The sequence below is a fragment of the Haemorhous mexicanus genome, chromosome 18 (genome assembly GCF_027477595.1).
Source record: "Haemorhous mexicanus isolate bHaeMex1 chromosome 18, bHaeMex1.pri, whole genome shotgun sequence".
Lineage (NCBI taxonomy): Eukaryota > Metazoa > Chordata > Aves > Passeriformes > Fringillidae > Haemorhous > Haemorhous mexicanus.
In genome coordinates this window covers 15,311,910-15,339,466 of record NC_082358.1, presented here as the reverse complement: position 1 = coordinate 15,339,466, position 27,557 = coordinate 15,311,910, and the positions used below count along the sequence as shown (strand labels likewise).

At 52.6% G+C, this 27,557-nt stretch overlaps 1 protein-coding gene across 1 annotated transcript in view; it reads right to left on the bottom strand.

Moving 5' to 3' along the window:
• B4GALT5 (beta-1,4-galactosyltransferase 5) overlaps positions 1–11,897 on the bottom strand; it is a 33,008-nt gene extending 21,111 nt beyond the window's left edge. The window contains exon 1 of the mRNA XM_059862543.1: positions 11,761–11,897. Coding sequence (XP_059718526.1) covers positions 11,761–11,887 — 127 coding nt within the window. The 5' untranslated portion in view covers positions 11,888–11,897. The remainder of the gene's footprint in view (positions 1–11,760) is intronic.
• Between the last annotated feature and the right edge of the window lie 15,660 nt (positions 11,898–27,557).

Below are 27,557 nucleotides of genomic sequence, written 5' to 3'. Positions count from 1 at the left end.
CTGTAACTCCACATAGTTAGGCAGGAAGATGCATAATGGGCCTGGGCAGAAGGAGAGCTGAGGCAGCACCTTATTTGCAGGACTGATTAGCAATAATTGAACATAGAACCTTTTACACCTGGCTGTCACACAAGATGCTCTGCCAGCCCCACACCGGGGCTCAAGCCACACCCAGGAGAGATGGGGCAGCCAGGACAAGGGGCCCACAGCTCAGGTGTGACAGAGCATGTCCCTGCACTTGCTCCAGGGCTGTTCCTGCAGCAGGCAAGGAGACAAAAACAAGGAGGTCTGAGAGGCAGAGGCGAGAGATGTTTGCATCTCCCAGGGCTGCTTTATGCAAAAGGAAGGAGCAGTGATGCTGTGGGGAGCACCTGCTGCTGCCTGAGAGCAGCAGATTCACCTCAAAGCAGAAGCTTCCCCGTACCCCTCCAGCCAAGCCCTTTGGTTGGGGTATTTTCAGTTCTACAGGCAGTGCCCACACTCAGAGTGGGAGAGCTGTGACCTATGCTTGCCATGCTTGCGTCAAATGACAGCAAGACAGAGCTTGGTTCCTAGAATAAACTTCCCCTTTTCAGAAAAAGAGAGGGTGATTTGAATAACCAGTGTATTTTCAACATCTTGCTCAGCTGTACCATCTCAGTGCCCGCAGGTGAAGCGGTGCAGACCATGCTCACAGACACAGGGTGCCCCAGAGCACCAACACACCTCTCCTGGCAAAAGCCCCAGCCCCACAGGAAAGGGACACCACACACCTTGGACGGGCTGCTGGCCCTGCCACCCCAGGCCAACCCTGACAAGCACAACAGCTCTTAACTGGAAATAACTTTAAACTTTTAACACTGCCTACAGGGACAGCTCTGGCCCCTGGGCTCCCTCTGCACCGCCGAGGCCACAGCGAGGAGCGAGTGCCTCTGGGCTGGCAGGGCAGGAACACCTTCTGCCTGGCTCTGCCTGGCTCCTCCACAACCAGCACCAGCTCCTCTGCTGCCAAAGCCCCGCAGGTGCCCTGGGGGCCAGGACAAGGGGAGAAGTTGTGAGCTCCAACGCTGCTGACAGCCACTGCAGGGAGATGTGGGGCTCCCCGTGTGGGCAATAGGGAGTCTGGTCTCCAATGCAGAGCCACACAAGCTCACAAGAGTCACAGCTGCTTTTCTAGAACATGGAAACCTGACTGCCAAACAGCAGAAGATCTCACTTAGCTGTCAGCACAAAGGTTTATGGATCTGGAAACATGGTTTCAACCTGAAAGCTAGAAAAGGAAGCCTTTTCCCCCAAATGCTCCATGATGGTCAATGACTAACAACATTCTCATACTCCTACCTCCCCATCACCTCAGACTTCTCCAATCTGCTTCTGCATTTGGTCACTGCTGCTGTCAAACCTGCCTGCTGAACCTCAGGCTTCTTCGAAAGCACACGGCTGAGGCATGCTCCCACTCAATAGCTGGTCTCCAGGCTGGCATTTCCAAGGGCTTTGATCCATTCCAAATAAGGCAATCAGCTTAGCCCTTGATTAAATACATAGCATAATCCACCTAAATCTTGTTAGCCAAGAAGCAAGTTGCTCGTCTCACCAGTTGTGGGGGGCAGTGTGTGCCACCGCGGGGCAAGTGGGGCTGTGGCACTGTGAAGGTGTCCCTTGGGGCACGTCCTGGGCAGGCAGCAGCACTGGGGCAGCTGCTGACCACAGCAAGGCTGCTCCAGCCAGCCCCTGTGGACTGCCATGCATGGGATCCTTCTGCAAAGCTTCCCCTGCAGCCTGCAAAGAGCACCCGTGTAAGGCACTCGCACCCTCCCAGCTGGCAGGTACAGGGAGGGTGTCCCCAGGGCACTGGGCACCCAACCGCCAGCAAAACCCTCAAAAAAAAAAAAAGAAAAAAAAAACAGGAAAAGAGAATTCACTGATCCTGAGCAGGGAGGCAGGATGCAGCAGGGAAGAAGGATGTGCTGCAGCTTGAGGGGAATTTCACACCACAGCAGTTTTTCCTTCCTCGGGAGGAATGAATCAGTAGCCCAGCACTGTAGAGCCTCACCAGAACAGGGTGGTGCCGAGGGGGACCATCCACAAGGGCAGCTACCCCCCTGGCAGACAGGGGCCTGGCCCAGGAGAGATGCAGGTGTGCAGCCAGGACACCAGCCTCACACCCACAGCTCGGGCTGCTCTGGCCAGCTCCTGCAGCCGAGAAAGCAGGGAAAGGCAGCAGCACTTCCTGCTGCTCCCAGAGCCCTCTGCACCCCCCAGGGCAGACACCACTGTGGGTGCTCACATCCTTGCACCATCCCCAACAGCGGGACAAGGGGAATGAGGCAGCTTGGGAAGTCTGGAAAAGGAAACCCTCCTCCCCAGGTGAGCCCCATTCCTGTCCTGCATGGCTCTGGGATAATATTTACAGGTGAGTCCTTCAAAGCCTGCCATGGCAGAGCTCTGAGCAGGGGAAGACCATGAGGATGCTGCTTCCCACACTGAGGCTGTGTCCCCACGCCCCACCAGTGAGTACAGCCACCCAAAGCTGTACAGGGACAGGGGACATCTGCTCCCGAGACCACAGCGGAGGTGTTACTGCAGCCTTTAGAAGACAAGGTCCCTGACAAGTGCCACTGCTCCCTGTTTCCCTCCAGGTTTTGGACCCAGCAGGTGGGGACTGGCTCTGCATGCAGGTGACCCACTGGGGGCTGGTCACAGCCTGCAGATCTCTGTTCCATGGTGCATTAGCAACTCCAACACTTCCTGCAGCAGCCAGGCACGTTTCAACAGCTATTGGAAAGATTTTAAGTTAATTTAACCCTGTTAACACATTATATGGCTTCTGTCATCCCAATTACCCTAAAAAGCCCAGGTAAAGATCTCGAGAGAAGTGCAGGGAGGAGGAAAAAATTATTTAAAAATTAGTCAGGAGGGGGAAAAAAGGAAAAGAAAAGTCTTGAGCACAATCCCAAAACACAGTTTCAGGCAGATCAGGAAAAAACTTCGCAGGATTTCAAACAACAACAACAACAAAAAGCAACCAACAGAGGCAATATCTGCTCTCCCCAAACACTAGCCAGGGAGGCTGAGCAGAGCTCAGCTCGCCAGTCACCAGCTGGTGTAACAGGAATCAGGCTTTTGGCATGGGGATCCTCCCCCCAAGCCGGGCAAGGGAACAGGCTGCCCGCAGAGGAGCTGGGATGATAAATGACAGCAGTTGAGCACTGCAGGGGCATTTCACCGCTTCAGAGGTTGCTGCTATAACAATCTTCTCTGACTCAGCAGCTGAAAGGGACGCTGGGAAGGAAGCACCATAAAAAAAAAAAGTCATGCATTATTAATATGGACTCTGGCAGCAAGACATGAGTTGGAAAAACACTGAGGGAGAAAAAAAAATGACTGCAGAATAAGAGCGAGCTGCATGTGTGGAAGCATTTCACATTCCTGCGGGAGTGGGGGCCACCCCGTGCCCCTCCAGGGTCCCCAGGGGAACCCGTGTTCCTGCCTTCCAAGGGAAGCCCGTGTTTGCTGACAGGAGCTCGACCTGCACGGTGCTCTCCCTGGACCCAGGCTGCTGCAGCCCTGTGCAGAACCCACCCCGAGCCCTGGGCACGGCCTGCACTCCTTTCCAGCCACAGCAGCTCCGGGCTTCCCTGCCACGGCACGCGGCAGGATTTTCCAACAGCTGATTTTATTTACCTGTGCTCTGTGCATCGCCTGCTGACTCCCCACAGCTTCCCCCTGCATCCCAGCCCTGCCCAGCCAGAGCAGCCGTGTCAGGAGCGCCCAGGGCTCCGAGGCACAGCCCCTGCAGCCTCTGCCAGCCCTGCTGACACAGGGGGCATGGAGGCAGGCACTGAAATGCCTCCGTTTCCTGACAGGCAGCAAGGGAAAAAAATATCTCTTTGCACTTGACTACCTGGTGCACTGCAGTGTTTGCTTTCCTCTCCTATTCCAGCTGCTTTTACAGTTTTTTTGGAGGCAATTTATAAACGTTAGCATTCACGTAGCCATCTTCTCCACTTCCCACCCAAAATCCTTGCTCCCAGCCTGCTGCTGTGGGGACTCACCATCGATCCAGAGTGTGCACTCCAGTGTCACAGGCATCCCACGGCCCTCTCCAGCCTGTGCTGCCAGTGCAGGGAACCCCCCAAGCCCCACTCAGGAGCCTCTTGGCAGGCTCTGAGCACAGCTCAGCTCTCAGAGCAGCCCAGGGCCCAGGCTCTCCAAAGCAAGGGAGGTGGCTAACACAGCACCAGGCTCCAAGAGCCTCCTTTGATAATTTGCATGGCACTAGCATTCAATAAAGCCAATCAATTATTTTGCCATAAAATTCTCCAGACACACAAGCAGGCACTGGTGGAACTGCTTACAGCACAGCCCAGCCCACAGCAGTGCAGTGGGTGCTTTCCCTGTGTTTCCTTCCTTCCATCACGTGTGCAGGGGCCTCCTCCACACAGAAATGGTTCCCAACATTCACCTGTCGGGTTAGAAAGGCACGGGGAGGGAACAGCCTCAAAGGAGCTGTCCCCCACCCAGCCCAACGTCACAGGGGCACGGGCCTGCCCATCGGAGCGGGCACAGAGCGGGCACAGAGCGGGGGCACCAGAGCGGGGGCACCAGAGCGGGGGCACCAGAGCGGGGGCTCCCACCGAGCAAGGGAGACGGAGGCACAAAGCACAGGAAAAATCCCCAGACCCATTGGCACTCCCACCCCCTGGAAGCAGCCCCTTCCCTGGCACAAGAGCTGGGGCACAGGCTCGCACACCCCAGCTCCCAGCTGCACCTCCAGAGGGGCCCCAGGATCACAGCCCAGCTCGGGACAAGGGCTCTAGAGAGGTTTGTGCCAGCCCACGGATGCCACATACACCTGCAGGCTTACAAAGGGCACAACCTGCTGGTTTTACACCTCAAACAAAAACCTAGGAAAATGACCTTTAGGAAGTCACACACAACGTCACCACGCGCTTCCAGCTAAAGCCCCAGCCAGCAAGCACTGACCCATCGCCTCAGCCACGCAGCTAGGAGGGAGGCAGGAGCTGAAAGCGAGCTTCTCACACCCCTGCAGCCATATTTCTGTGCCTTGAGAAAGCCAAGTGTCAATAAGAGGCACTGAAGCTTGTGGCATTATCAAAAACACCCACAGCCACCACAAAGCGCCGTGGATCCCCCAAAAACACCAAAACACCTCCCCCCAGGTCCTTCCATCACTTTAGCAAGACCAACAGGCACCAGGAAATTCCTCTTACAATGGAAAAAGGAGCCGGTGGCCCTGCCCATCACACTGCACACCATTTGCAGTGTCCCACAAGGACACCTCCCACCAGGACGAGGGCTACCCGTGCCATCCACTGGCACCCCTGGGACCTTTCCAAGCAGCAGATGAGGATGGCCAAGGGCTCTTCTCCTGCTGGGCACTGACATCACCCTCAGCTTTCCAATCCACCTTTCCTTTCAAAATAAGAGCAGCTTCAGGGTAATGCTGAATGCCCTAGTGATTTTAATATTATCTACTTCACATTCCCCAAAAAACCACACCCACCAACATCTCTCAAAAAATTCTGATTTGGGCTTATCTTGCATTTCAAGAGCACAGTCCACTATACATTTTCTCCTCTATCTCTCCAAACAGGACTAATCCCCACAGTATTTAGAGCTAGTGCTAGAAAAGCTTCAAACACACATCAACCACCCTAAAGCATCCGTGTTCAAACTGCTGCCAGCCAAAACCACAGCCAGAAGATTCTGAATGCAATGGAGAAGAAAAAGCCTGTGTGGAATAAACTTTACTAAAATAACCCAGCAAAGGTTTTGTCAAAGTAAATACACACATTGCATTGTGACAATGATGTTTTAAAAATAAAGCTGCTCAGGGAAGGCTTTCCTTGCTCTGTCCAGCTGCAGATCAGCTCCTCTCCCAGAGCCCTCACAGGGCCCACATCGGCCATGCCACCACCACTGCTGCCACCCCTGTGAGGCTCCCCAGAAATTTCAGGTAAGATTGAGTATTTAAAGACTCCACGTGCTGGGATATTTCAACCCACCAATTGTAACAGCATTCAAGTGGGATCAAGTGCAAACACCCAGCTCCCCACACGGCCCAGCTCCGCTCCCTGCATTGCTCCCCAGGGGGGGTCACGGTACCCTGCCGAGCAGATGCTGCCTGAGCTCATGCAATTAATGAGTCCGCCTGGAAGGGAGGCAGAGGATCAGCTCAGGAAATAAAGCAGCAGTGCCAGAGCCCTTATCTCCACCAGAACCAGCACCAGCTGAGGCAGCTGAGCACCAGCTGAAGCCCTGGCCTTCCATGGCCTCCCAAACCCACGAAGACCATTGTTTCCTGGGCTGACAGCATGGGTGGTTTTGCTTTAAGGTCTGCTCTGCTACAGATTGAGGTTTTGAAGCACTCAATTCGCTAGAATGAACCAGTACCTGGAAGATTTTGTGTCTGCCAACCAGCTTCCACAAGCCAGGCTTCCAGAGATACACGGATGAAACATGAACTCTTCACATAATCTGCAGTTGCAACACCCGGGGAGCCACCAGCAAAATAACCCAAACCAGATGTGCCTGACAAACAGCACAGGTGCTTACAGGCAAAGAAAGCCCAGTAATTCATCTGCCCTCACAGAAACCTTGTAACTTGTTAGCCTTGAGCAAGAGGTGGTCTCCAACCCACACTGCACCACCAGCATCCTGGACACACTGGCACAGGAGCAGCTGGGTGGAACAGGGCTGTTCCCCATCCCAGCCCTGCCTTGTAGGAGCCTCTTTGCTGGGAGAACATGGTGCTGCCAAAGGAATGTTTCCCACAGCTGCCACCAGTCTCCTTCTGCTCAGAGCACAGATCCCAAGCTCAAGTTCTTGTATCAAGGAGTGCTTGAGCAGTTCTTACTACCCCAATCACTGTCAGATCCAATGACTGCAATATTCTCTGTGGGATATGCTGTGGAACCAGGCTGCTCCCTCCTCAGGTTGTGAAATGTGGCTTGGCAGATCTTTTGGGCAGAGGAGGGTGAAGGAGGGCAGTCTGCCTTGTTCCACAGTAAGATACCACACTCCTCACGCTGCCCGGGGAAGACCTGGAGATGAAAGCCAGGGCTATAACAGCACAAACCTCATTTCATTATTCCAAGCTGCACCTTCACCTTCTGTCCCTGCTCAGACAGCATCCAGGCAGCCAGCATGCTGCCAGCAGGCCCAGAAGGACACCTGCACCCAGCCCCTGCCTGGCCAAGCCGAGGCCATTGTGCCTCACCGGTGTCCTGGGCTGGGCACCAGCCCCCAGTGAGGGCTGCCCCTCGCTCGGGACTCTGCCCTGCTCTCGCCAGCTGACTCTGCCCAGGCTCCTTCTGCCCACATTCCCACAGCAGTGCTCAGAAGGCAAAGCAGCAGCAACCTCACCCTGCAAACTGCCCCGCTGGGACTCCCCAGCCCAGCAGCTCCATGTCCCCACAGTGCCACCCCCCTTGGCCACCGCTCTTCCTCTGTCCCTCACCACTCAACCACAGTCTCTCCAGCTGGGACAAGCTGGCAGTAGCAAAATCTTTTGCCATTTCCCCCCCCCACCCAGAACTCCTCTGTGCTAAGATCTGCCAGGCTGATGCATTAAATGACCAAGCTGGATCAGCCACCTTTGGTGATACAAAATTGTTCCTAAAGTGACAAACGAGCTGTACCGAGGCAGCTGCTGGTCCCCACGGCCCTGCTCTGCTGGTCACCCACACACAGCCTGACAGAACAATGTCTCAAAGCACTCCTGCCTATCAAAATCAAGTTCTTGCACCATAAATGCAATTCAGGGCTAGTGGTGCTACTTCATGCCCTGTATGACCAGTTGGGAGCAATTCCTGATAAGTTTGGAGGAAGTAAAGGCAGACTGAATTACAGCTCTCTCTCAAAGGTAACAATCTTTCACCTAGTAATTTAAATTCTCTACATTATTTTCCTGCATCAGATCCAACCAAGTATGACTCCTGGGGAAATCAAAATTTAAAAAAATAAAATTAAATAAAGAGGCTCCAACACGCCTTTGAGACAACAAAGGAAAAGCCAAGAGCTGCTACCTGAGCACCAGGGAAGGCCCCTGCCAGCCCTCCCAGCTGTGCAGCAGCCACCCCCTACACCAGGACCAAGTCCAAGGTCAGAGAAGTTCCCACTGTTGCAGTTAGAAGTATCAAGATGAAATGACTTGCAGCTTGAAAAAGCATTATTGCTTTCAGCTGCAGGAAGAAATTCCCTTAATTTCCTAGGCCCTCTTCAAAGAGAATAAAACCAGACATGTGTAGAAAAGCTGTATGGGACACCACCATGTGAAAACAGGACACCCGGGGACAACCCTACTTCCCAGGGATGAATTCAGAAGCAGAGGACAGGATGAAACAGGAACAGCTTCTCCAGGAGTTCCACCTCCAAGTCAGCACACTCTTTGTGCCCACATCATCCTTGCTGGGGTCTGGGCATAGACAGAGAGACTCTGGCGAGCCCATTTCTCCACATCCCATCTGGGGAAGGCAACAGGCACCGAGGGCAGCTGTCCCAGGAGGGCAAGAGCCCCAGTGCCAAGAACAAGCCCTACAAAATAACCTGTCGAGGTGGCCCCTGACCTCCGTAGCAGGACAAAACAGTTTGCCCAGTGCCAAGCTCTGTTTTTTCCAAGATGAGGCCAGTGTGAGTTCTTGCAGTGAAAGCCCAGCCTGCCCTGCAGCCCTGTGCCCTGCTGGTCCCAGGACCTCTGAGCACAGCAGCGAGCACAAGTGACCTCCCCACCTGCATGGGCATCCCGCGTACCTGCTGCCTGAGCAGGGCCCTGTGCCCAGGAGGACAGCTCCTGGAGCCTCAGCCCCGCCCAGCCCCAGCTGCAGAACAACTGGCCACCTCATCCTGCACACAATGGCCACGATGAGACAGACCCACACAATCACTGGGAGCAGCTGGAGGACAAGGAGAGCCTGCTGTGGCTGTGCCATGGCTGGCTCCCTGGCACTTCACCTTCTGAGGTGGGAGCCCAGGGATGGAACTGTCAGGGTGGTGTGTGGGGAGGACACACAGGAATTGGATGTGAGAGAGAGCTGGAAAGGAGGTGGCACTGGCTGCTTACATTGGATCACTCTGCACAAACTTGAGGCCACAAGAACATTTCAGTGCCCCAGGAGGAAACCTTGGTGAAGAACAGAAACAAGGAGCTACCATGGGCATCATGTAAGTCCAGGCACGACACAAATGTAAGGCCCAAAAGCCCTGGACTCCCTGCAGGAGCCAAGCACGGCTATTTGCTGACAGTAAACATAAACTTCTTCCTGCATTTCTGTCTGGAGCAGGCTGCTGGGTTACCTGGGCTGTGAGGAGCCAAACACCACGGTCAATCAGGTAGCAGGCCAGCACTGGGTAGGCAACTCAGAATCCAGGTTGGAGTCCCCTTCCCCATCTCCAAAGGGCACCAGGAGCAGTTATCCAGCTTTTCCAGCTGACAAGCATGCCAGATCCACACCAGTGTGCTGAGACAGCACCCAGAAGTGCAACTGTCCCAGTTTTCTCCTGGCACTGGCGCACAACTGCTTGAACACAACACGCCTTGGCAGTGCCAATGAGATGTTCCCCCACAAACAAGGGGCCTGGGGACAGGCTCCCACCCATGGTGACAGCACACCCTGCCACAGGGCCATGCCCCGGCAGGGCAGGCTGGCTCCAGCCCTGCCACCACCAGCTGCTGACCCCCACGAGCAGAGCTGGCTGTGGCAGAGCCTTGCCAGCAGCCTGTGGCACCAAAAGCCCTTCCAGGCTCCAGCTGGTTCAAGCTCACTTGCAGCTTCAGGTCCCATTTATTTGGATTTTTTTCTTTTCAATTGAGGTACAATCAAGGAATTGATTAATTACTGGATTAATCACTTCCCGACCCGTGGTTTGGCCAATGAACTGTGAGTCCTTCTTTGGACACTTCCCCAGCATTCCCTACAAGGGATGGTCTCAGGACAGAGGTTTTCCCCAGCCCTTCAGTGGCCACAGAAGGGCAGCCCAGCCCCACTCCATGCACAGAGGCAGCAGCAGGCAGGACAAATGCCCCAAAATTCTCTGCTGACAGCATCTCTCCATCACCTGCACGTGGTCAATGTATTCAAATCCCCAGCTCAGCTCATCTCCTATCACACTCGCTCTTCTCCCAAGCGTCTACTCACCCCTGCAGCCAAAAACAAACTCCCTCCAAGTGCTGAGAGGATTAGCCCAGCCATCCCAGGAATACTGGGCTGGGCTATCATGAGGAAATGTTTTTGGCTAAAAGAAAAAAGAAATAAAAAAAAAAAAAGAAAGCAGATCTTTGTCACCTGATGAGAAGATGACTCAGAACATCACTGACATCCATGGGTGGGCAGGGACAGGGACCACTAACACCTCCTTGCCTCCTCTTTGAGCATCACAGATAGGAAGAACACTGTGTAGGACATGACCACGTTATCTGAGGTCCACGCAGGGAAAATCCTCTTGGCACAGAACTAGCCTTAAATGTATTTATACCCTACACCACCTCTAAGACTGGTGACCACACAGAAGTAACATGAAATTAATCAGAATAATCTAAAAAGGGGGAAAAAGCCATCCTTACAAGAGAAATTTCCTTCTTAAAGTGCAGTTCTACCTGGGCCTGGGAAGCTCATGCACAGCCATGCCATTCCCTGTGCCTGCCCCACAAAGGGCTGCAGGATACCCTGGACAAAGAGCCACTGGCCCACAGCAGCACGGGAACAGGACGAGCCAGGCCGTGCACACGGAGGGAGCAGGAGGTGGCCGTGCCTCCCGGAGCCTGGGGGCCAGCAGAGCCCTGGGCCACCACGGCAAGGCTCAGCACACACAACCTCGCTTGGGATGTGCCCAGGACACGAACAGAGCTTCATACACCGGCCAGCCCCTACTCAGCCCTGGGAAAGGCTCCCAAAGCCCAGAGGCAGCCACGGGACATCATTTGTAAATAAAAACCCACAGAAGTCACCTTGAAAGCGCACAGAGATCTCCTTGGGATGTCCAAGATAGGAATGGCATGAGGAATACCAATGACATTTCAAGGAGAAACTCCCTATTTCTTTGGAAAGGGCTGTTTCTATAGAAATAAATTGTTGCCAAAGTTTGGTTGAAGGCCAAACCACGAGCCTTGGCTCCTTGCAGAAACGAGATACACCGTACGAAGTGAGCAGATGCTTTCCGGGCACAAGCCTTCCCGTGTCTCAGAGGAGATGGACAGACAGCCCCACCAGCACGGGGTGCTGGCCATATTGACACACGGCTTCTCCAGTTCCCCATGCAGCTATGACACGGAACATAGGAACGAGTACACTCTCCTTCTAAAATACACACTTCTCATCTTCCCACTTGACAATCAGAGCAGGATTTCCGCGAAGGAGCATGTTCAGACCACAAGCACTTGGACAACACTCCACTACTTCAAAACAAACTCCGGGGCGGGCAGCAGGCAGGAGCGGGCTCGCTGCCCCCCGGTCGCGGCTGGCACAGGCGCCGCTCGGCCCCGCCGGCGCGGGGAAGCCGCGGGGAGCGCGGCCGGCGCCCGCCGCCGCCCCGGGGAGCCGCAGCCCGCGCGCCCGGCCCCGGCGGGAGATGAGGACGCGCTGCCCAGCCCCGGGCACCGCGGAGCCGCAGCCGGGGGCGCCGGGCCCGGGCCGCCCCTCGCCGGGGATGCCGCGGCCCCCGGGCCGGCCGGGCGCGGATTACTCAGCGTTTCCAGCGGCAGTCGGTGCGTCCGTGCCCCTGCCCGTGCCCCCCCGCCCCGGGCCCCGGCCCGCCGCTTACCGATGCCCGGCGCCACATACACGAAGTAGAGGAAGGAGGAGGAGAGCGAGAAGAGGAAGAGCGCGGCCAGCAGCGAGCGCCGGGGCAGCAGCCGCCAGGCGCCGCGGGGGCCGCGGGGCCACCGCATGGCCGATGCGGCGCCGCCGCCGCCCTGCTGCCGCTCCGCCGCCGCTCACATGCGCCGAGGCCCGGCGGGAGGCGCCGCGCCGGGGCCGCTCCGAGCCGCCGCCCGCGCCCAGCGCCGCCGCATGAATGTGCCGCGGCGGGGCGGGCCGGGGCGGGGCGGCCGAGCGGGGCGGGCCCGGCTGCGAGCCCCCGCCGCACCGACGGCTCCTCGGCAGACACCGCCCCGCGCAGCGCCGGTGGTCCCGGCGTAGTGACCTCAGCACACCCGGCCGTGGTCCTGGGGTGCCACTGATGCTCCCGGGATACCCGCCATTAGCCCCAGGGCTTTGGGCAACGGCTCTGCAGGCTGCCATGGTCCAGCACACCCAGCAGCGGTCAAAGGACACCCAACGACGGCCCCAAGACACTCAGAAGTGGCCGAGGGCAGCCGACCGTGTCCCCAGCGAAGCCATCCAGGACAGCCAGCCATGGCCCTGGGACATTCATCAATGGCTCAGGGCACCCAGCCATGGTTCTGGGACACCCAGCCATGCAGCTGGGACACCCAGCCCCAGGAGAAAAAGGGCTCACCCCCTGCCAGGCCCACTGAGCAGCAGGGTCTGTCCGAGCCTGTGCTGGGCGCCCCCGGACATTGTGCGGGAAGATGCAGCCGGAGGGATGTGATGGACACCGCTGTGTGGAAGGGAACAGGGGTGAAGTCATCACAGTCCGGGCAGTAATCAGCACGACCAGCAACCAGCAGCCCAGTCGGTTACACAGTAATTAAGTAGTTTTGCACACATTTGTGGGCAACTCCCCTGATGTGTGTAGGAGTTGGAAGCAGATATGGAGATGCTTGAAAATGAAAATATGAGAGACCAGAAACACCTTCTTTATGGAGGTAGCCGGAAGTAGCTGCAGAGCAGGTGGAGCCCAGCCCAGCCCAGAGAGGACTGGTTTTTGCCTCGTTTATGATTGGAGACTTTGCTCCGGGGAGGCTGGAAGGAGAGACAATTCTTATTTTCACCAACAGATAGTGCTGAGAAAACCAAGCCGAGGCTCCAGGCAGGAAGCAAGGCTGTGGGCCAGACATGACCAGCTGCCACTGGGTGGGCAGCAAAGGTAGCAGCCCTCCCAGAAATGATGGGCTGTGGGGTCGGAGATGGGGACGAGCCATCTGCCAGGACACGCCCTGTATGTCCCTCCAGACACGTGTCCTGGGGACGAGCTTCTCCCAGGCAAGGAGCAAGGCATTGCTCAACCCAAACTCTGACCCCACAACACAGCGACTGCAGGGCTGTGGGCTGGGCAGTGCCTTGCACCAGCCCGTGTCAGCCTGGTGCCAGACACTGGGATAAAGGATTCTCCAGGTATGGCTGTGCGTCACAGCAACCCCTGGAAGGACTAGCCCCCCTTCCAGCCTGGATACAGTGAGGGCACATAAAGAAAACAGTTGCCACGTTCAACAAATGGGACACAAGCAGTTTCTCTTAGATACAGAGTCTCAGTGGAGAGAGGAAATAAAAACAAAGTTTAAAAAGAGGGGCTTTTAGCAGAAAAATAGAAATCTCTCATTAAAAGGTAAGGCATTCATTTCCTTCATGTGCCAAGTCATGGAAGGATGCTGAGGAGGAAAACAGGGATTTCCCTGGAGAGGCTGATTTAACTTCAGGAATGAGGAAACTGGTACTTGTTCTTGTTTTCCAGGACTGCCACTCTATCACCCCTTTCATTGAAACAAATTAAATCCTGAGCCCTATTAACTTCTGATAGTCGACAGTACTGCAGCAGAACTGCACGGCCAAGCGGCGGCTGGATTTGCTGTTCACAAAATAGCGCTCAGCCAACTCCTAAAAGGATGCCTTGGGCAAGGAAATACAAGAAGGTTTCTTGCTTGGTTTGTGATTTGTTTGATGCAGACATGGTCAAAGGTGAGACATCGTCGCAACCAATAATCTAACCTTTAGAACATATTTAATTAGCAATGACATTGCTGGAGGAGCCACCCAGAAACTCGCTCCCAGGCCTGGGCTGCCGCAATGGAGACTGTCACAGACAAGGGAAGTCAGAGAAGCCTTGGAGCCACACTGGGACATGCCTGCTCCGCTCTGACTCACCTCCCATCTTCCTCTCTCCCCAGGCCTCCAGTCAACCCACTTCACTTTGACCCTTTTATTTTGCTTAGTCTGTTCCCCTCTTGTCCCTCCCTGCCCCTCCATTGCATCCCAGCTATGGGATTTGGAACATCAGTCAAAGCCATCCTCCTACTCGACACCCTTTTCCAATAGAGAAAACGACACTGAACAGGACGAGAGGTTTCAAGGTCTGGGGTCATTCCACAGGCCGGGTTAGGACTCGGGGCGGGAGCACTGCCAAGTGGGGCTGCCACAGGAGTGCTGGGGAGCCCTGGTTCTGCCCCAGCTCCAGCCTGCCCAGGCTCTGCAGCCCTCCCAGCTGCGGGGTGCAGCAGAGCCCTGCTTTGTGCAGAGCTTAACGAGCCCACGATGCCTGAGACACTTCAAGGCGGGTTTGTGTGAGCAGCTTTGCCGATAGCCTCAAGGGGAAGGCAAGGTCTAATAGTGCATGGCCATGAGCAGGAACGGAGGGACAGGTCCTGCCAGTGCACACTCCCGAGAAGATGTAGCTGCATCCTTGGAGCACGTATCCACACAAAAGATATTTTGTATCTGGAGGGAGAGCAGTTTTGACGGCTCGGGGGTGCCCCAGGGCTGGCAGTGCTCCAGGGGAGGGTACGGACACTGTTACCCCACGCGTGGTCTGGGGAGGTTGGAGCTGCACATTGCCAACAGCAGGGACGCAGCTGCTGCAGTGCTGCGTGTGAGGGGCAGCTGCCACCGCCCACCCCGATGAACCCCCGTGGCACGGCTGGGCTGAGCTCTGGCACCTCGGATCCTGCACACAGCCACTCAACAGCCCTGGGGCAGGGAGGCTGGGGCTGCCTGGCACCCCGCACGGAGCAAACCCACCTGCCCAGGAGGTGCCCCGAAGTCTTCACCCTCAGCTGGGCAATGCCACATGCTGCCAAGGGCCTCCGGGGCCACAGAGCTGGGGAGCACTGCCTGGCAGGGTCAGCAGCAAAGCCTTACTGGAGCTGACCCCAGGGCAGGTAAAAGGACTGCTGTGGAGCACGTAACACTCAGGTTTGGAGTTTGAAACCGTCATTAAAGGGATGCTCCAATTCAGCTGCACTTCTCTTATTGTCACTTTCCACAGATACTTGATGTGGACTAGATAATCTGGGCAGATGATCTTTGCTCTGCCACTACAGGGAAGGACAGGCCATAGCAAGGACGTCACCACCCTGGCCAGGGTTTTGCAGCCTTTTTCACAGACTTTGGGACTTCTGGAACCTTCATCCCCAATGGCAGAGACTTTCCAGAATAGACTTCGTGCTATGATTAAGAAAACGCCTCCATTTATAAAGGTGAGGACAGTCAGCACCGCACCGTGTCAGCCCTCCAGCTGCTCAGCAATGCAGCTTGCTTCAGCTCTTCCCTGGAGTTTCTGCTGCCAGGTGGTTGTGAGGGAAGTGGGAACCTGAGCTGTGTCTCTCAGAGACAGACAGAAGCTTGGCGTGGACTGGACACTGACCAGCCCTCGGCCTTGCAGAAGCAATGTGCACCCAGTGTTTTACTTTATGTCTCTTCACAGGACAGGGCTTGTTCCAGCTCCATTTAAAGACAACACAGTGTCATCCCAGGCTCTGAGCAGGAGCAGGACGCAGAGGACGCATGCACAGTAGGAATGTAAATATTTCTTCCATGTACACCCACAGCCCCAGCGTATGCAATAAATACTCAGCATATGCTATGCACCAGATCAGAGACATAATTATTGATGCAGCAGGTTTTCAGAAAGACACATCAGGGTGTGTACTTAATTTGGCAATAAGAGCATACCTGAGTGGCCCTGGCACTTTCGGCTGGGGATCAGACCACTGCCACCCACAGATGCAGCTATTTAATCTCACATCGGTGTACCAGCAGTGGCAGAGAGAAAACCAAAAGCAAACATTTGTTTGCTAAGATGGAAAAACTCCACTGAACGCTGCAAGGTGCTTCTTGCACACAGGAGTGCTCTAGACCTGTTCTCAGATTATGCCACCCACTACACTTTCTAACAAGGCTATTAGGGCTCTGATCTTAGTAGCACCTGTGCCTGTGCCCAACCATAGGGATGACTCATTCTGCCAGAGTCAACAAATGTGTCAGAGCTCCCAAAAGGAGGCAATATCCACAGAAGCGGTTTTGCACAGCTCCACGGTCACGTTCACTTCTCATCAGAGAAATAGGCTAAAATGTTTATCTTCTCATGGCACATTGCAGAGATTCAAATGATTTTGTTGCATCAGCCCACCTCTGAAGGTTGATCATCTGACTCAGTCAAAGTGGACTTGTGCAAAGACTCATAAAAGCCTTTGAGATCTAAATATTCAGTCAAGGGAATAGAGCAGGCTGTACTTCCCAAAACTTCCTAAGGAAGGAAAATTCAGCTGTTGAGATAAAATTATTGTGTAATTCAGTGTAATTTATCCAGATTTAAAAATACTGCTTCAAAAAGTCCCTGTCAAAAGGCTATGGCAATAGCTGTGGTAAACTACTGCCAAACAGCCCAAACAGTCTAAGAGTCAGAAAATAAACAGGCTATTTCCAGTACACCTGGAGGTCAGGAGGAGAATGCCAGAAAGTTCTCCACTGGGGCCAGCCTTGTCTGTGGATTGGATGGAAGAATTCTGCACTTCCCTGGCCTGTCAAGGACTGCAAGGACACCAGGCAAATCCAGATGAAAAGGCAATGCAGGCAGAGGTGAAACCCTGCCTAACTCCTGCCAGGGGACAGGGATGGAAAAGCATCTGCATTATTCAGGAACACAGCTGGATTTCAAAACTAGCTGCAGAGGCAAGAAAGTGATGAAGGATGAAATTCTGCCTCTCTTGAAGTCACCTGACTTCACAACTTCACACCACGTAGATATGCAACTGCCTTCCAGAAATCTGGGGACAAGGACACCAGGAACAAAAGAACATTTCAGAGGAAATTGCTTTCTATTAACTCATAATTACATAATGCAAAATTAACTCACAAAGGCCAACAGCTTAATTGGATTCCCAAGAGGGGAAAACAGTTGTATGGTGAATAAGAACCTTCCACGGTCACATTAAGTATGATGCTTCAAATGCAGAATATAAATTCTGCTGTGAAGCCAAAAATCCCTGCCCATTTCCTTCAACAGCTGCTACAGATGGGGTTTTAACCATTTCTGCTCAATTGCTGACCATTCAAAATGGCTCACTTCTAGATCTCTCCTTGCACTTTCAGCCACACACAAAATCATAATTAATCCTGTGAATATATTTGGGTATGTTTCTGGAATAAAGCATGAGGCCTTCCAGCCACCTTAATCTTCTTAACTTGGATTTTGATTAACTGGAATAAATATTTAATTAGAAAGGCAAAGGGACGAACCTCTTGACCACCCAGGCACTGCTCTGTAGTCATTGCCCTTTGATGTACAAGGAAAGGGCTTGTAGGACTTCCTTAAAACATGCGCAGCCTTTCATTTCTCTTCAGATTGTAGCAAGGTCGGGCTCTGTTTTGGATTTGTCACTCAGAAGCCGTGCAGTGAACATGGCACAGAGTGATTTCTGCCCGTCTTGGTCAGATGAGGGAGGGGAGGCTTGCCTTGCCCCCCACAGCCCGCAGGAGCTGGAGAATTTGTTTTCCAGGTGTCTGTGTCACACGTGTCCCCATGAAAAGCAGGGGGCTGGGAGCTCTCCCTGCTGACCTCAAAGCTGCTGGCTCCTGCAGGCCTTCCTGGGCAGTGGCAGGCACGAGGAGCTGGCTGCAGCCCGTCAGGGGCTCCTGGCCACAGCTCTGGGCGTTCTCCCCAGCAGAGCAGCGCTGTGGAGCTGGCACGAGCAGGGTAACATCCACAAGAGGTGAGTTGGGCTGCAGGCAGGCATCCCTTTCCCCTGCTCCCCTGCAGTCTGACAGAGCACTCAGGTACCTGCTGAAAAGTCTCCAACCTCTGCAGGGGTCAGGCATGTGCTGAATCAAGGCTTGGGAAGCAGCTCAGCCTATGAGAGATCTGCTGGAGCCAGCACTGCCCTTTTGGATTCCCTCTCCTCTGGGCTTAATTACCGCCTGCTTTTGGCACTAGCGCCCTTTGTGCCATGTGCTCTTACTTTTCCCCAAAGGAGCATTTGCACCTTGACTATATTTATTTCATTCTGAGGAAATCCTAATGATTTCCTGTCATGCTTGATTCTGATCCTGTTTGCTGTGGGACTCCTGCTATCCTCTATAAATATCTGACTCTCAAATCTTTGCAGAAGTGAGCGTGACTGTGAGCAGGAAAGGTGAAGTCAAGCTAAAGGGACCTTCACCAGCTCTAAAAACAGCTGCTGCTCTTGCTGCTGCAGCTGATTTATTCCTCATCTAGAGAACAACAGTTCAGAGCTCTGAATCGTTGTCTTCAATTATTTATTTGGCTGTGCTGGAGACTGGTGAGGTGCTGTATAATGTTTATTGCATGGAAGTGTTGCTCTGAGAGAAGTTTAATTGCTTTAAACGTGGATGATGATGAGAACACCTCGGAAAAGCTATTTGCATGCATTTTCTCAAATGCCAAATGTGCAACTTCCTCCACACTTAGGCAGTCTGGGGCTGCGTCTCTGCATTGCCCAGCTTTGCTGGGTGCCTCTGCAAAGTTAACCACCAGAAATTCCCCAGCATGGAGCAGAAAGGGAAACTCAGGGTTTGAATGTGGGATCACGTGTAACAGCCAAACCAGCAGGACTCTGAATCCGGGGCTGCAAACTCTACGCACAGACTGCCCTGGCCCTCGGGGCTCAGTGCTGACAGCACTGAGCACTGCCTGCTCCCAGTCACTGGCTTGACTTGCCGACCAAAAGAAAGCAAATTAGTGAATTCAGCAATACAAGGCCAGTGAGCTGCCACCAAGGGCAGGGCACACACCTGCACCCACACCACCGCTCACGCCCTGTCTTCTCAGCACGGATCCTGAAAAATGCTCACCAGAGGCATCGCTCCAGTGATCTTCACACACGGCTATGCACTAATCTCTTGTCCCTCTTTCTCCAGAATTCAAGTGCAAAGCATCTCTCGAGTGGCCTCGCAGGTTATCCAGCTTCAGTCACAGCAATCTGATCTAAACAGATCTCTACTCCATGGAATATCTCGCTCTGCAGGGCAGTTCACTTTTGTAATTACTTAGTGCTGTCAAGTATCAGCTGTTGACATAAGAGGGACCCTGCCTATAGGAGTGAAATAGGTATTGATTTAATGCCCTCACTGCAAGGGATCATAAGGCATCTGGAAACAACTTATTTCACAACTGCAGCTATCCCTGAAGAGGAGTTTGCTGCCTGCCTGCCTTTGCCCAGGTATTTGCTCTTTTTCAGCCGAGATGTTGCACTTGGAGAGAAGAGAGATTTACAGCAGCCAGGGGTGTGCAGGCTGGCCAGCAGTGCTGCATGCAGCCACACAGCAGTCAGAAAAAACAATGTTTTTCTGTCTGCTGCATGGTCCATGTGCTGCAAGACCAACACCTTCTGGAAGCATCAGGTTTACCGTGGAGGTGCTGTGCAGCTGTGTGTGTGATGGGTCAGCACCTTTCGCGTGCGGTGGATTTGCTGAGCCTGTACAAACCACCTACCCAGGAAAGCCACAAAGAAAGGCACCAGCCCTGGTCCCCACACAGGACAGCAGCAGTTCTGCTCCCCCACAGGGAAAGACAGCAGCTGTGTCGAGGTGGGCTTGACAGAGGCAGAACATTCCCAAGGGACACCATGGATCCAGTGTGACAGGGTTGTTTGTGCCATCGGAACAGGAACAGGAGCTGCAGTCCACAGTCAGGCTGACCCTGCTCTGGTATTTCCTCTGGGAATCTCAGAATCTCCACCCAAGCCCACAGCAGGGTCTGCAGTGCGGAATAACCCGGCAGCGTGGGGCAGGGCAGGAAAGGCAGAGCATCACCAGCCAGTACAGCAATGGTGGGAAGCTGTGGGGAAGCAAAATAGGATCACCTAAACTGGAATTCGTCCAGGACACCAGGGCTCATACTTGCTTATGAACAACCTGAGTGACCACATAACTGCAGCCTGAAACATTCCAATTGAAAGTCAGGCTGAATTTTGTAAGAGTAGAAGTGGAAGTGATAGGTTCTTTATGTCTTGCTGTCACCCAATTAAAGCAGTGCAATTCCATGGAATTTAGGTGCCAGCCACACATCCTGAAATACAAGGTATGGGGCTCATTACAGGGTTCCACAGAGGATAATGCTGGCCTGTGATACAGAGGTGGCCAGCCAAGGCCACCTCATGGGTCTGCTGGCCCTAACTGCGGTGTCCCCAAACAGTCACCACCCCATGATTCAGCAGGGTGAGGGTGCTCCCTGCATGACCAGCTGCTTTCAGCCGGGTTCGCAGAGTTTCTCTTCTTATGCAACCTCCATTTGTTATTCACAACGGCCGACTGAGGCTAGCAGCGAGTTTGCTAAGAATGGTGCCTGGTTGCAACAACAAACCAGGCTTGGCCTTGCCATCAGCATATTTTTCTCAGACAAACCAAGAAAAATATATTTTACAGTGCGCAGTTCGTTGCACACAACCTGGATTTAAGCTGTTTAGTTTGTAAGGGTATTTTAAACTAAACAAACACCTTTTTGTTAACGTTTTTCCCTGCTACTGCAGATTTCTGGGTTTAGAATAGCATGGATCACTTTGAGCCATCACTGCTTTGCTGAGACAGAGGGATGTGATGTTACATGTCCTAGTTGAAACTCTGAGACTATGCAACCCTTTTTCAGACCTGAAATTAATTGGAGTATCAGCAGAGGGCCTGGCCCTTGGAGAGCAGGGGCAGCTGCTGGTTACAGCTTCATCTTACCCCACAGCCAGGAACAGCCATGGGCAGCAGCACTGCAGGAATGGCAATGCACCCACTTCAGTCTGTGTACCACGGCTGCATGGATGTGGCAGTGAGAAGGAGCAGCTGCGTCTCTCAAAAGAGTCATCTCTTCTTGGAGAGAGGGGAGTATCCAAGGAAAATGGCCTTGCCAAGGAAATAAATAATTCCCTTGCCCTTGGCTTTTGTTCTTTTCTCACCAGGGTCTCCTCCTCCAGTGCTGCCAGACTGGCTCTGGCTGGGGAGGAGTGGAGTTTCTTCAGTGGCACAGATCAGGTGCTGTGGTTTGTAGTTTGGACTAAATCAGCCCTGGTAACACCCCAGTGCTTTACCCACTGTCCAGCAGGGCTGGCACAGCACCAAGGCCTTTTCTCTTCCACACTCTGCCTCCACAGCGAGTAGGCTGGGGAGGTGAGAGATGGGGAGGGACACAGAGCTGACCCTGAGTGACCAAAAGGATATTCCACATCACTAGACATTGTGCTCCGCAGTAAAAGCTCAGGGACAGGACGAGGAAAGAGAGATGTTCAAGGTTATGGTGTTTGTCTTCCCAAGTAACATTTATGAACTTCCCTAGCAATGGCCCAACACTTGCCTGCTGATGCAAAGTGGTGACTGAATTCCTTATCTTGCTTTCTTGCTTGTACAGCTCTGCTTCATTTATTAAACTGCTGCTGTCCCAACACATTTCTTCCTTCTCACTTTTGTCCTTCTGATCTTCTCCCCCATCTGACTGGAGGAGAGTGAACACCTGCCTGGGTATTTACCAGCCCACCACAGCTAGATAGCTTTCCTTCCATTGTATTTTCCTTCTTTCACAATATATCCAATTTTTCCTATGAGATAGTTATCACTTGTGTGGCATTAAATCTTTGTTATTGTTGCTTTTCCACTTTACCTCCCTAAAATCTGCATTTGTCCCCTTATGGATGCTTCAGGATGCAGGAGCCAAGTTCTCCATCCAGGGTAAGACAGGCCACAGGGCCCTGGGAGGGGATGTGGCTCTGTGTCCTATGGGTCCTGCATGTCTTGTGTCAAAAGTGATTTGTGAAGTAGGTGTGAACAGGAGCTGTGTTTTATCAACAAAGCAATTGCTGTCCTGAGGAGGGATTGCAGAGCTAACAGAAGCAAGAGAACATTCTTTTACTTCTTACACTTCAGAGAATGCCCATAAAGACCACCAGCAGCAGCCTCTGACAGGAAGGAGATGTGAGAGTGTGGTGTACCAGGCTGAGCAGAACTTTCAGGTGATTATTTTTCTCTCTGCTCTGACTTTGCTGGGTACTGAACAGAATACTTAAATAATTTCAGCTGTGAAGCTTCTCTCTCCCAGCAGAGGCACCATGGACAAGGTAATGGAGCCTCCCAAAAATTCTAGGTCCTCCTGTTTGTATTCCCAGCAATCTGCTAAATGGCACTGGGCAGAGGTGTCTGGCTAACTGCAGCAAGGACTACTGAGCAGAGTGGGCTGAAGGCCAGCAAGACCAGCCAGGAAATAAGTGTGCCCACTGGCACACACTTTGGAGTGCCACCCCATGTGCCTCCCTGTGCCCCAGCTGCCTCTGCCAGGCCGTCCCATTACTGGCAAAGGGCAGAGAAGACAGACATCCTTCTTGGAAGGGTCCTGCATTTCCTCCTGTGAAGGCTGGCAGTTCTGGAGGCAGCTTGAGAGCAAGATGCTCATGTGAGCGAGAGGTGACAAGTCCTGGGAGTGCCCAGCAGCTCCAGGCTACTGCCATGAGAGAGAAATGCAGTTGTTTGTACAGTTGCTCTCTTTTCCAATTGCCATTTGTTTGTAGACATGTCACAGCAGATGCACCTCACCAGTGCAACAGATACTTGGACTCATTTGCAGCTGGCACCAGTAAATGTAATCCAGCTAACCAAACACTCTGTTTATCAGAGCTGTCACAAAGATTTGTTAATTCCCATTGACAGCAGGGCTTTCAGGATAGTCTGTAATAAGGAAAGAGGAAGAACTTTTAATTTATAGACCAAAGAGAATGTAATCCAGAGAATACGGAACCCTGCCCTTACCAAAGAGCTGTTCAGCATTCACAACCCCGGGCAGAGGGCAGGCACTGAGGAGGTGAGCTGTACAGGAAGGAAGGCAGGGCTCAGGCAAGGCCAGGCTTTCTGCAGGTGGCACTGGGGTTTCACCTCCCGAGGGATAAATGGCTCCTGTGCAGCTGCAGCCGCCGCCTGCCCACCGAGGGCAAACTGGACACAACACTCAGGGCTCCCTGCAGCACATGGGCCCGTGCCCAAGGAATCTGGTGGCAACCAGGTCCCAAACAGAAAAGGAGGTGGCTGCGCTCACGGTCCAGTGGGGACTGGCTGCCAGAGGAAGCTGCAGATACTAGAAATTTCCATGATTTTTATTTACTGAGGAGCAGATGGAGAGGCTTTTGGGAGCCTGCCTTTGCCTCCTGAGATGCCTCCTTACAGCCTCTACTGGCTTTGGGTATGGGAAAGGGGGACACTTGATTGTTTAAATTCTAATTTTGGCCTGGCCATAATTGATTGTTCCATTCTTCATTTTTTTTTTTTTCCTTAATTTAGAAATGATGCTTTCTATTGCTCTTGTCTGCTTTCCCTGTCATTCCCGTACACACACACACATGCAATGTGCCATCAAATTCTGGGATGTAGACACATGCACCAAATACATAAATACACTCCAGAAACCACACCTGGGGCAGGGTGGGGGAGGCTCAAACTTGCAATGCTGGTTTGAAATGAAGCATTGAACAGCCCTTTGAAAAAGAAAGTAGATTTACTAGAGGAAGACATCCAGGAAGAAACAGAAAAGGATGGTACTTAGTCATCACTGCCTTCTCACATCTCCTGTCATGAGCATGCAGAAGCCCTTGGCCACTGCTGGGAAGAAGACTCGGGGCCTGCAGGACTCCCTGGCCTGTGCAGTGTGTCCGTGTCCCTGGGACTGGCAGGAGACAGGAGCGTGGAGCTGCCCCGTGCTGGGCTCCATCCTGCCTGCCTGCCTGCAGGGTGCAGAAGGGACAGATAAGTAGGTGGTGTCGGTGAGAGCCATTGCTCACTTTGCCTGTAAACAAACAGAAACCTCTTTACTAGGAGATTGGGGTAAAAAGTGGGAGCAGGTTTCCCCAGTGTGTCTGGGTTTCAAGATAAAGTGTTGGTCAGAAAGCAGGTGGAAGAGACCCTGTGAGATGTTTTCCAGCTCACCAGTTGACTTGCTGTCTGTTCTGGGCCCATTTCTCCAGCCTCTCTTGCCTCAGTTTAGGCATTTGTAAAACAGCAACAGCCTCCTGCCGAAGCCTGTCACTAAACATAGCCCATTTGTGCTGGGAGAGTCACGTCGTGAGACAGAAGGCCCATCACACACTGCTGGGAGAGGGGACTCGATGAGTCACAGCACAGCACCAGCTCTGAAATTCATGAAATGCCTGAGCTCACAGTCAAAAAAATTCAGCGTTTAAAACAAAAAACAAGAGAAGAAAATTCCTCTATGTCCTGTCTCTGGGGTAGCACCTCCTGGCCACACCTCAGTGTCTGAACCATGCAGCCAGCAGAGCCTGTCTGCTGGTAAACCAGCAAGCTCTGTGCATGGGGACAGTCCTGTGTCTGCCTGCCTGGCAGAGCAGTTGTTGGTGTGTGGCAGGGCACCTGCCAAAAATGAAGACATGACGCTGGGGTCAGGAGAGCTGCATTTCCCTGAAAAGCAATCAGGGCTGGAGAAGTTGGCATCACTCCTCAGCAAGGTGCTCTTCACCCACCCAAGGCAACAGAGGAGTTCAGTCTCCCCAGCCTGTGCATTGAGCCACTCAGCTAGCAGGTGACGTGGCAGTGTCCTTGGGGACACTCCCTCCAGTGCCCTCTGGGTCTCTGTTTCCAAGAGCTGAGTCCCTTTGCATTTCAGGTGAATCACCACCTTTGGTGCCTGGTTACAGCAGCACATCTTGCTGGGCACTGGCTGCAGCCACGCAATGTGATTCCCATTGTTACTGTTTCCTCCTGGATAAACTCCAGATTGAGCATGTCAAAACCAGACTAAACATGCAATGAAAAGCAAACAAACCAAGCATCCAATAGTTTCAAACAACAGATAACAAAGCAACAGGAGAGAGATTATCTGTTGAGAACTAGTGCCTAGAATTTGCCTGCCTATGTATTTATTTATGTTTATACATGCAAGCCTGTGTATATATATATGCACCCAGGCATATGCCTACTGCACAGAGCTAGAGAAAAAGAGAATAAAATGTTGTACATGCTAAGCCACTTAAAGAAATGGAAAAACAGCTCTGTACAGTGAAGGGTCTAAAAGTATTTTCAGCATTTCTTAGTCAGCCGAAGAGAATGTCTCACATCTATCCCAAAGCAATAAAGCAAATCACATGCTGATGCTTTCCCTGCCTTCTTAGTGGCAGCTGAACCTTCACCTGTGTAATAAAGAAATGTCCTCAGTTTAATAACAAAGATCATTCATCTGCCCTGTGAAAGTACCACCAGTTCTCTCTTCTTCAGTCCCAGACCGAGAGAGGGGAGTGAGAGGAGATGATCCATTTGTGCAGAGCTTGTTCTCAGGCCAATGCAGCTCTCCAGCACCCACATCCCAGCCTGCCAAGATCTTCAGCAGCTGTGATGGGGCCAGTCCTGGGTGATGCTGAAGCCCCAAAAGGCAGGTCTTTAGTAAGCTCTGTTGGTAGTGTGGTGCCATAGCCATAGGCATTCCCTCCTCACATGCAGCCCACAGATGGGGCCATTTTAAGGCCACTGCTGATCTTGGTGCTCTCAGTATTGCTGATTTTGTCTTTGAAAACACTGGCTCATTTTGGATTTTGGCCTATACTATATTCCATGCCAGATCAGGATCTGGCTTCAGGTAAGTTTAGAGCTGAATCCCTCTCCACAACCCAGGAAATATTTTATCTTTACTATGAATCCAAGCTTGGAAGGGAACTGATGTATTTAAACACTTGTAGGATAGTTCTACAGTAAATCTGGCTGAAGCACTTCCACCTTCCCTACATCTGGCAGCCTCCTCTCACTGTTGCTGCACCCCACTGCAGAAGAAATTCAGCACTGTTCCAGAGAGAATTGACTCAAGGGTGACTTCAACATGCCTGAGATCACCATGTTTGTAGATAATCTAAAAAGCAAACCCACGTGTCTTCAAGGCCAAAGACTGTCATAAGAGCTAAACCAACTCCCTAGAGTAAATCTGGCATGCCCTCGGCCTTTAGAGCCGACAGAGTCCACTCCTGAGCGAGAACAAAGTCCTGGGTTGTAAATTAGCACCTTCCCCAACATTTCCAGCACAAGGTTACAGCTGGTCACTAACACATCTGTGCCTGCCCTTGGTGTTCTACACAGCTATCTATTTACATTGCTCTGCATAATTTAAGAATTAAAACTAAACACTATGTTACCTACAGCCACATCATCTTAGATGGGCTTAAACAACTGTGAAATTCCTGTGATCTATTAAAAGCAACATTCAGTGCATGCATTAATCAACAGATGCTCAGTAGCTGTGCATCAGAAAACCACAAGTGAGAAGCAGCCTGAACAGCCTCCTGCTGAAATTATTACTTTCCTTGTGACCAAGTCCTTGAAACACCAAGTGCCCCGCGATGCTGGAGCAGTGCTTGCCTTGGTTACCTCAGTGGCAGTAACACGGACTGGCCCCTTCTCACTGGAAACAACAGGTCAAACAAGCAGAGGTATTTCCTGCTGATGAGTCAGAGATGAGACATGAAAATCACCATCTCTTGGCACTTGAGACGTTATAATTTGGTATCACCTGTGATTACTTCACCCAGAGTGCTGTGCTGAGTGTGTGTGTGCAGCACTGCAGCTCAGTGGGAAGAAGACAGTTCAGAGTAGCTGACCGACTGCTACGTGCTGCTTCCTGCAGTTTCCTGTTCTCACACAGTAGCCTGACCCAGCAGCCCTTGTTGTCTCCAACTGCTCTGATGCTCCCCCCTCTGATGCTCCCCGGGACCCTTGTTCTCCATCTACCTTTTCCCCTTTTCCTGTTTTTTTATTTCCCTTCAGATCCTGGCCTTTGTGAGGTTCAATCCTGGGTTTGTGTTTATGTTGCCAGGCCTCTGCTTTCCTGGCTAAATCTTCCTCCCTTCCACATCCCTTCCTGAATCCTTCCCATGGCTCCCAAACCCCATCTGTGGTTTCCTTTTGGCCATGGCCAGCAGGCACAGTGAGGACAAGGTCAGTCACCTCCTGAAGACTTACATCTGTACTCATCCTCTTTCTGCACCAGTCCCTCATGATTGAAAACACATGACAGCTAAAAGGCCAGTAAAACAAAACAAGTGTGGAGCTTTCTGATCACACCAGTTGAAAGATTCAAGGAACAAAAACAACCCAAAAAATGAGGCTGAGGCCAAGGCCAAAACCAAAAAACCCAAAACAAAACAAAAGCAAAGAAATAGCAAAGAAAAAGCAAACCAGTACAATTTCTGGCCTTCTTTCTTAGGCCAGATGACCTACTCATTATGCCAAACACAACTCATGAGATTAGGAAAGAGAGTTTTAAGATTTTCCTTGTTCTGCACCAGGCTGGTACAGAACTGAACATTGCTCTGGTGACAAGGCGAGGAGCCCTTCGCCACTGGTGAAGATCACACAGGACTCCAGGCATGCCCTTTTTCCTGACCAGCTGACTTTTCCACCATTGTCTGACTGGATTTGAAGCCACCAGGAATGGACACAGCTACTCCTGCCTCAGATCAGTGTGGGCCC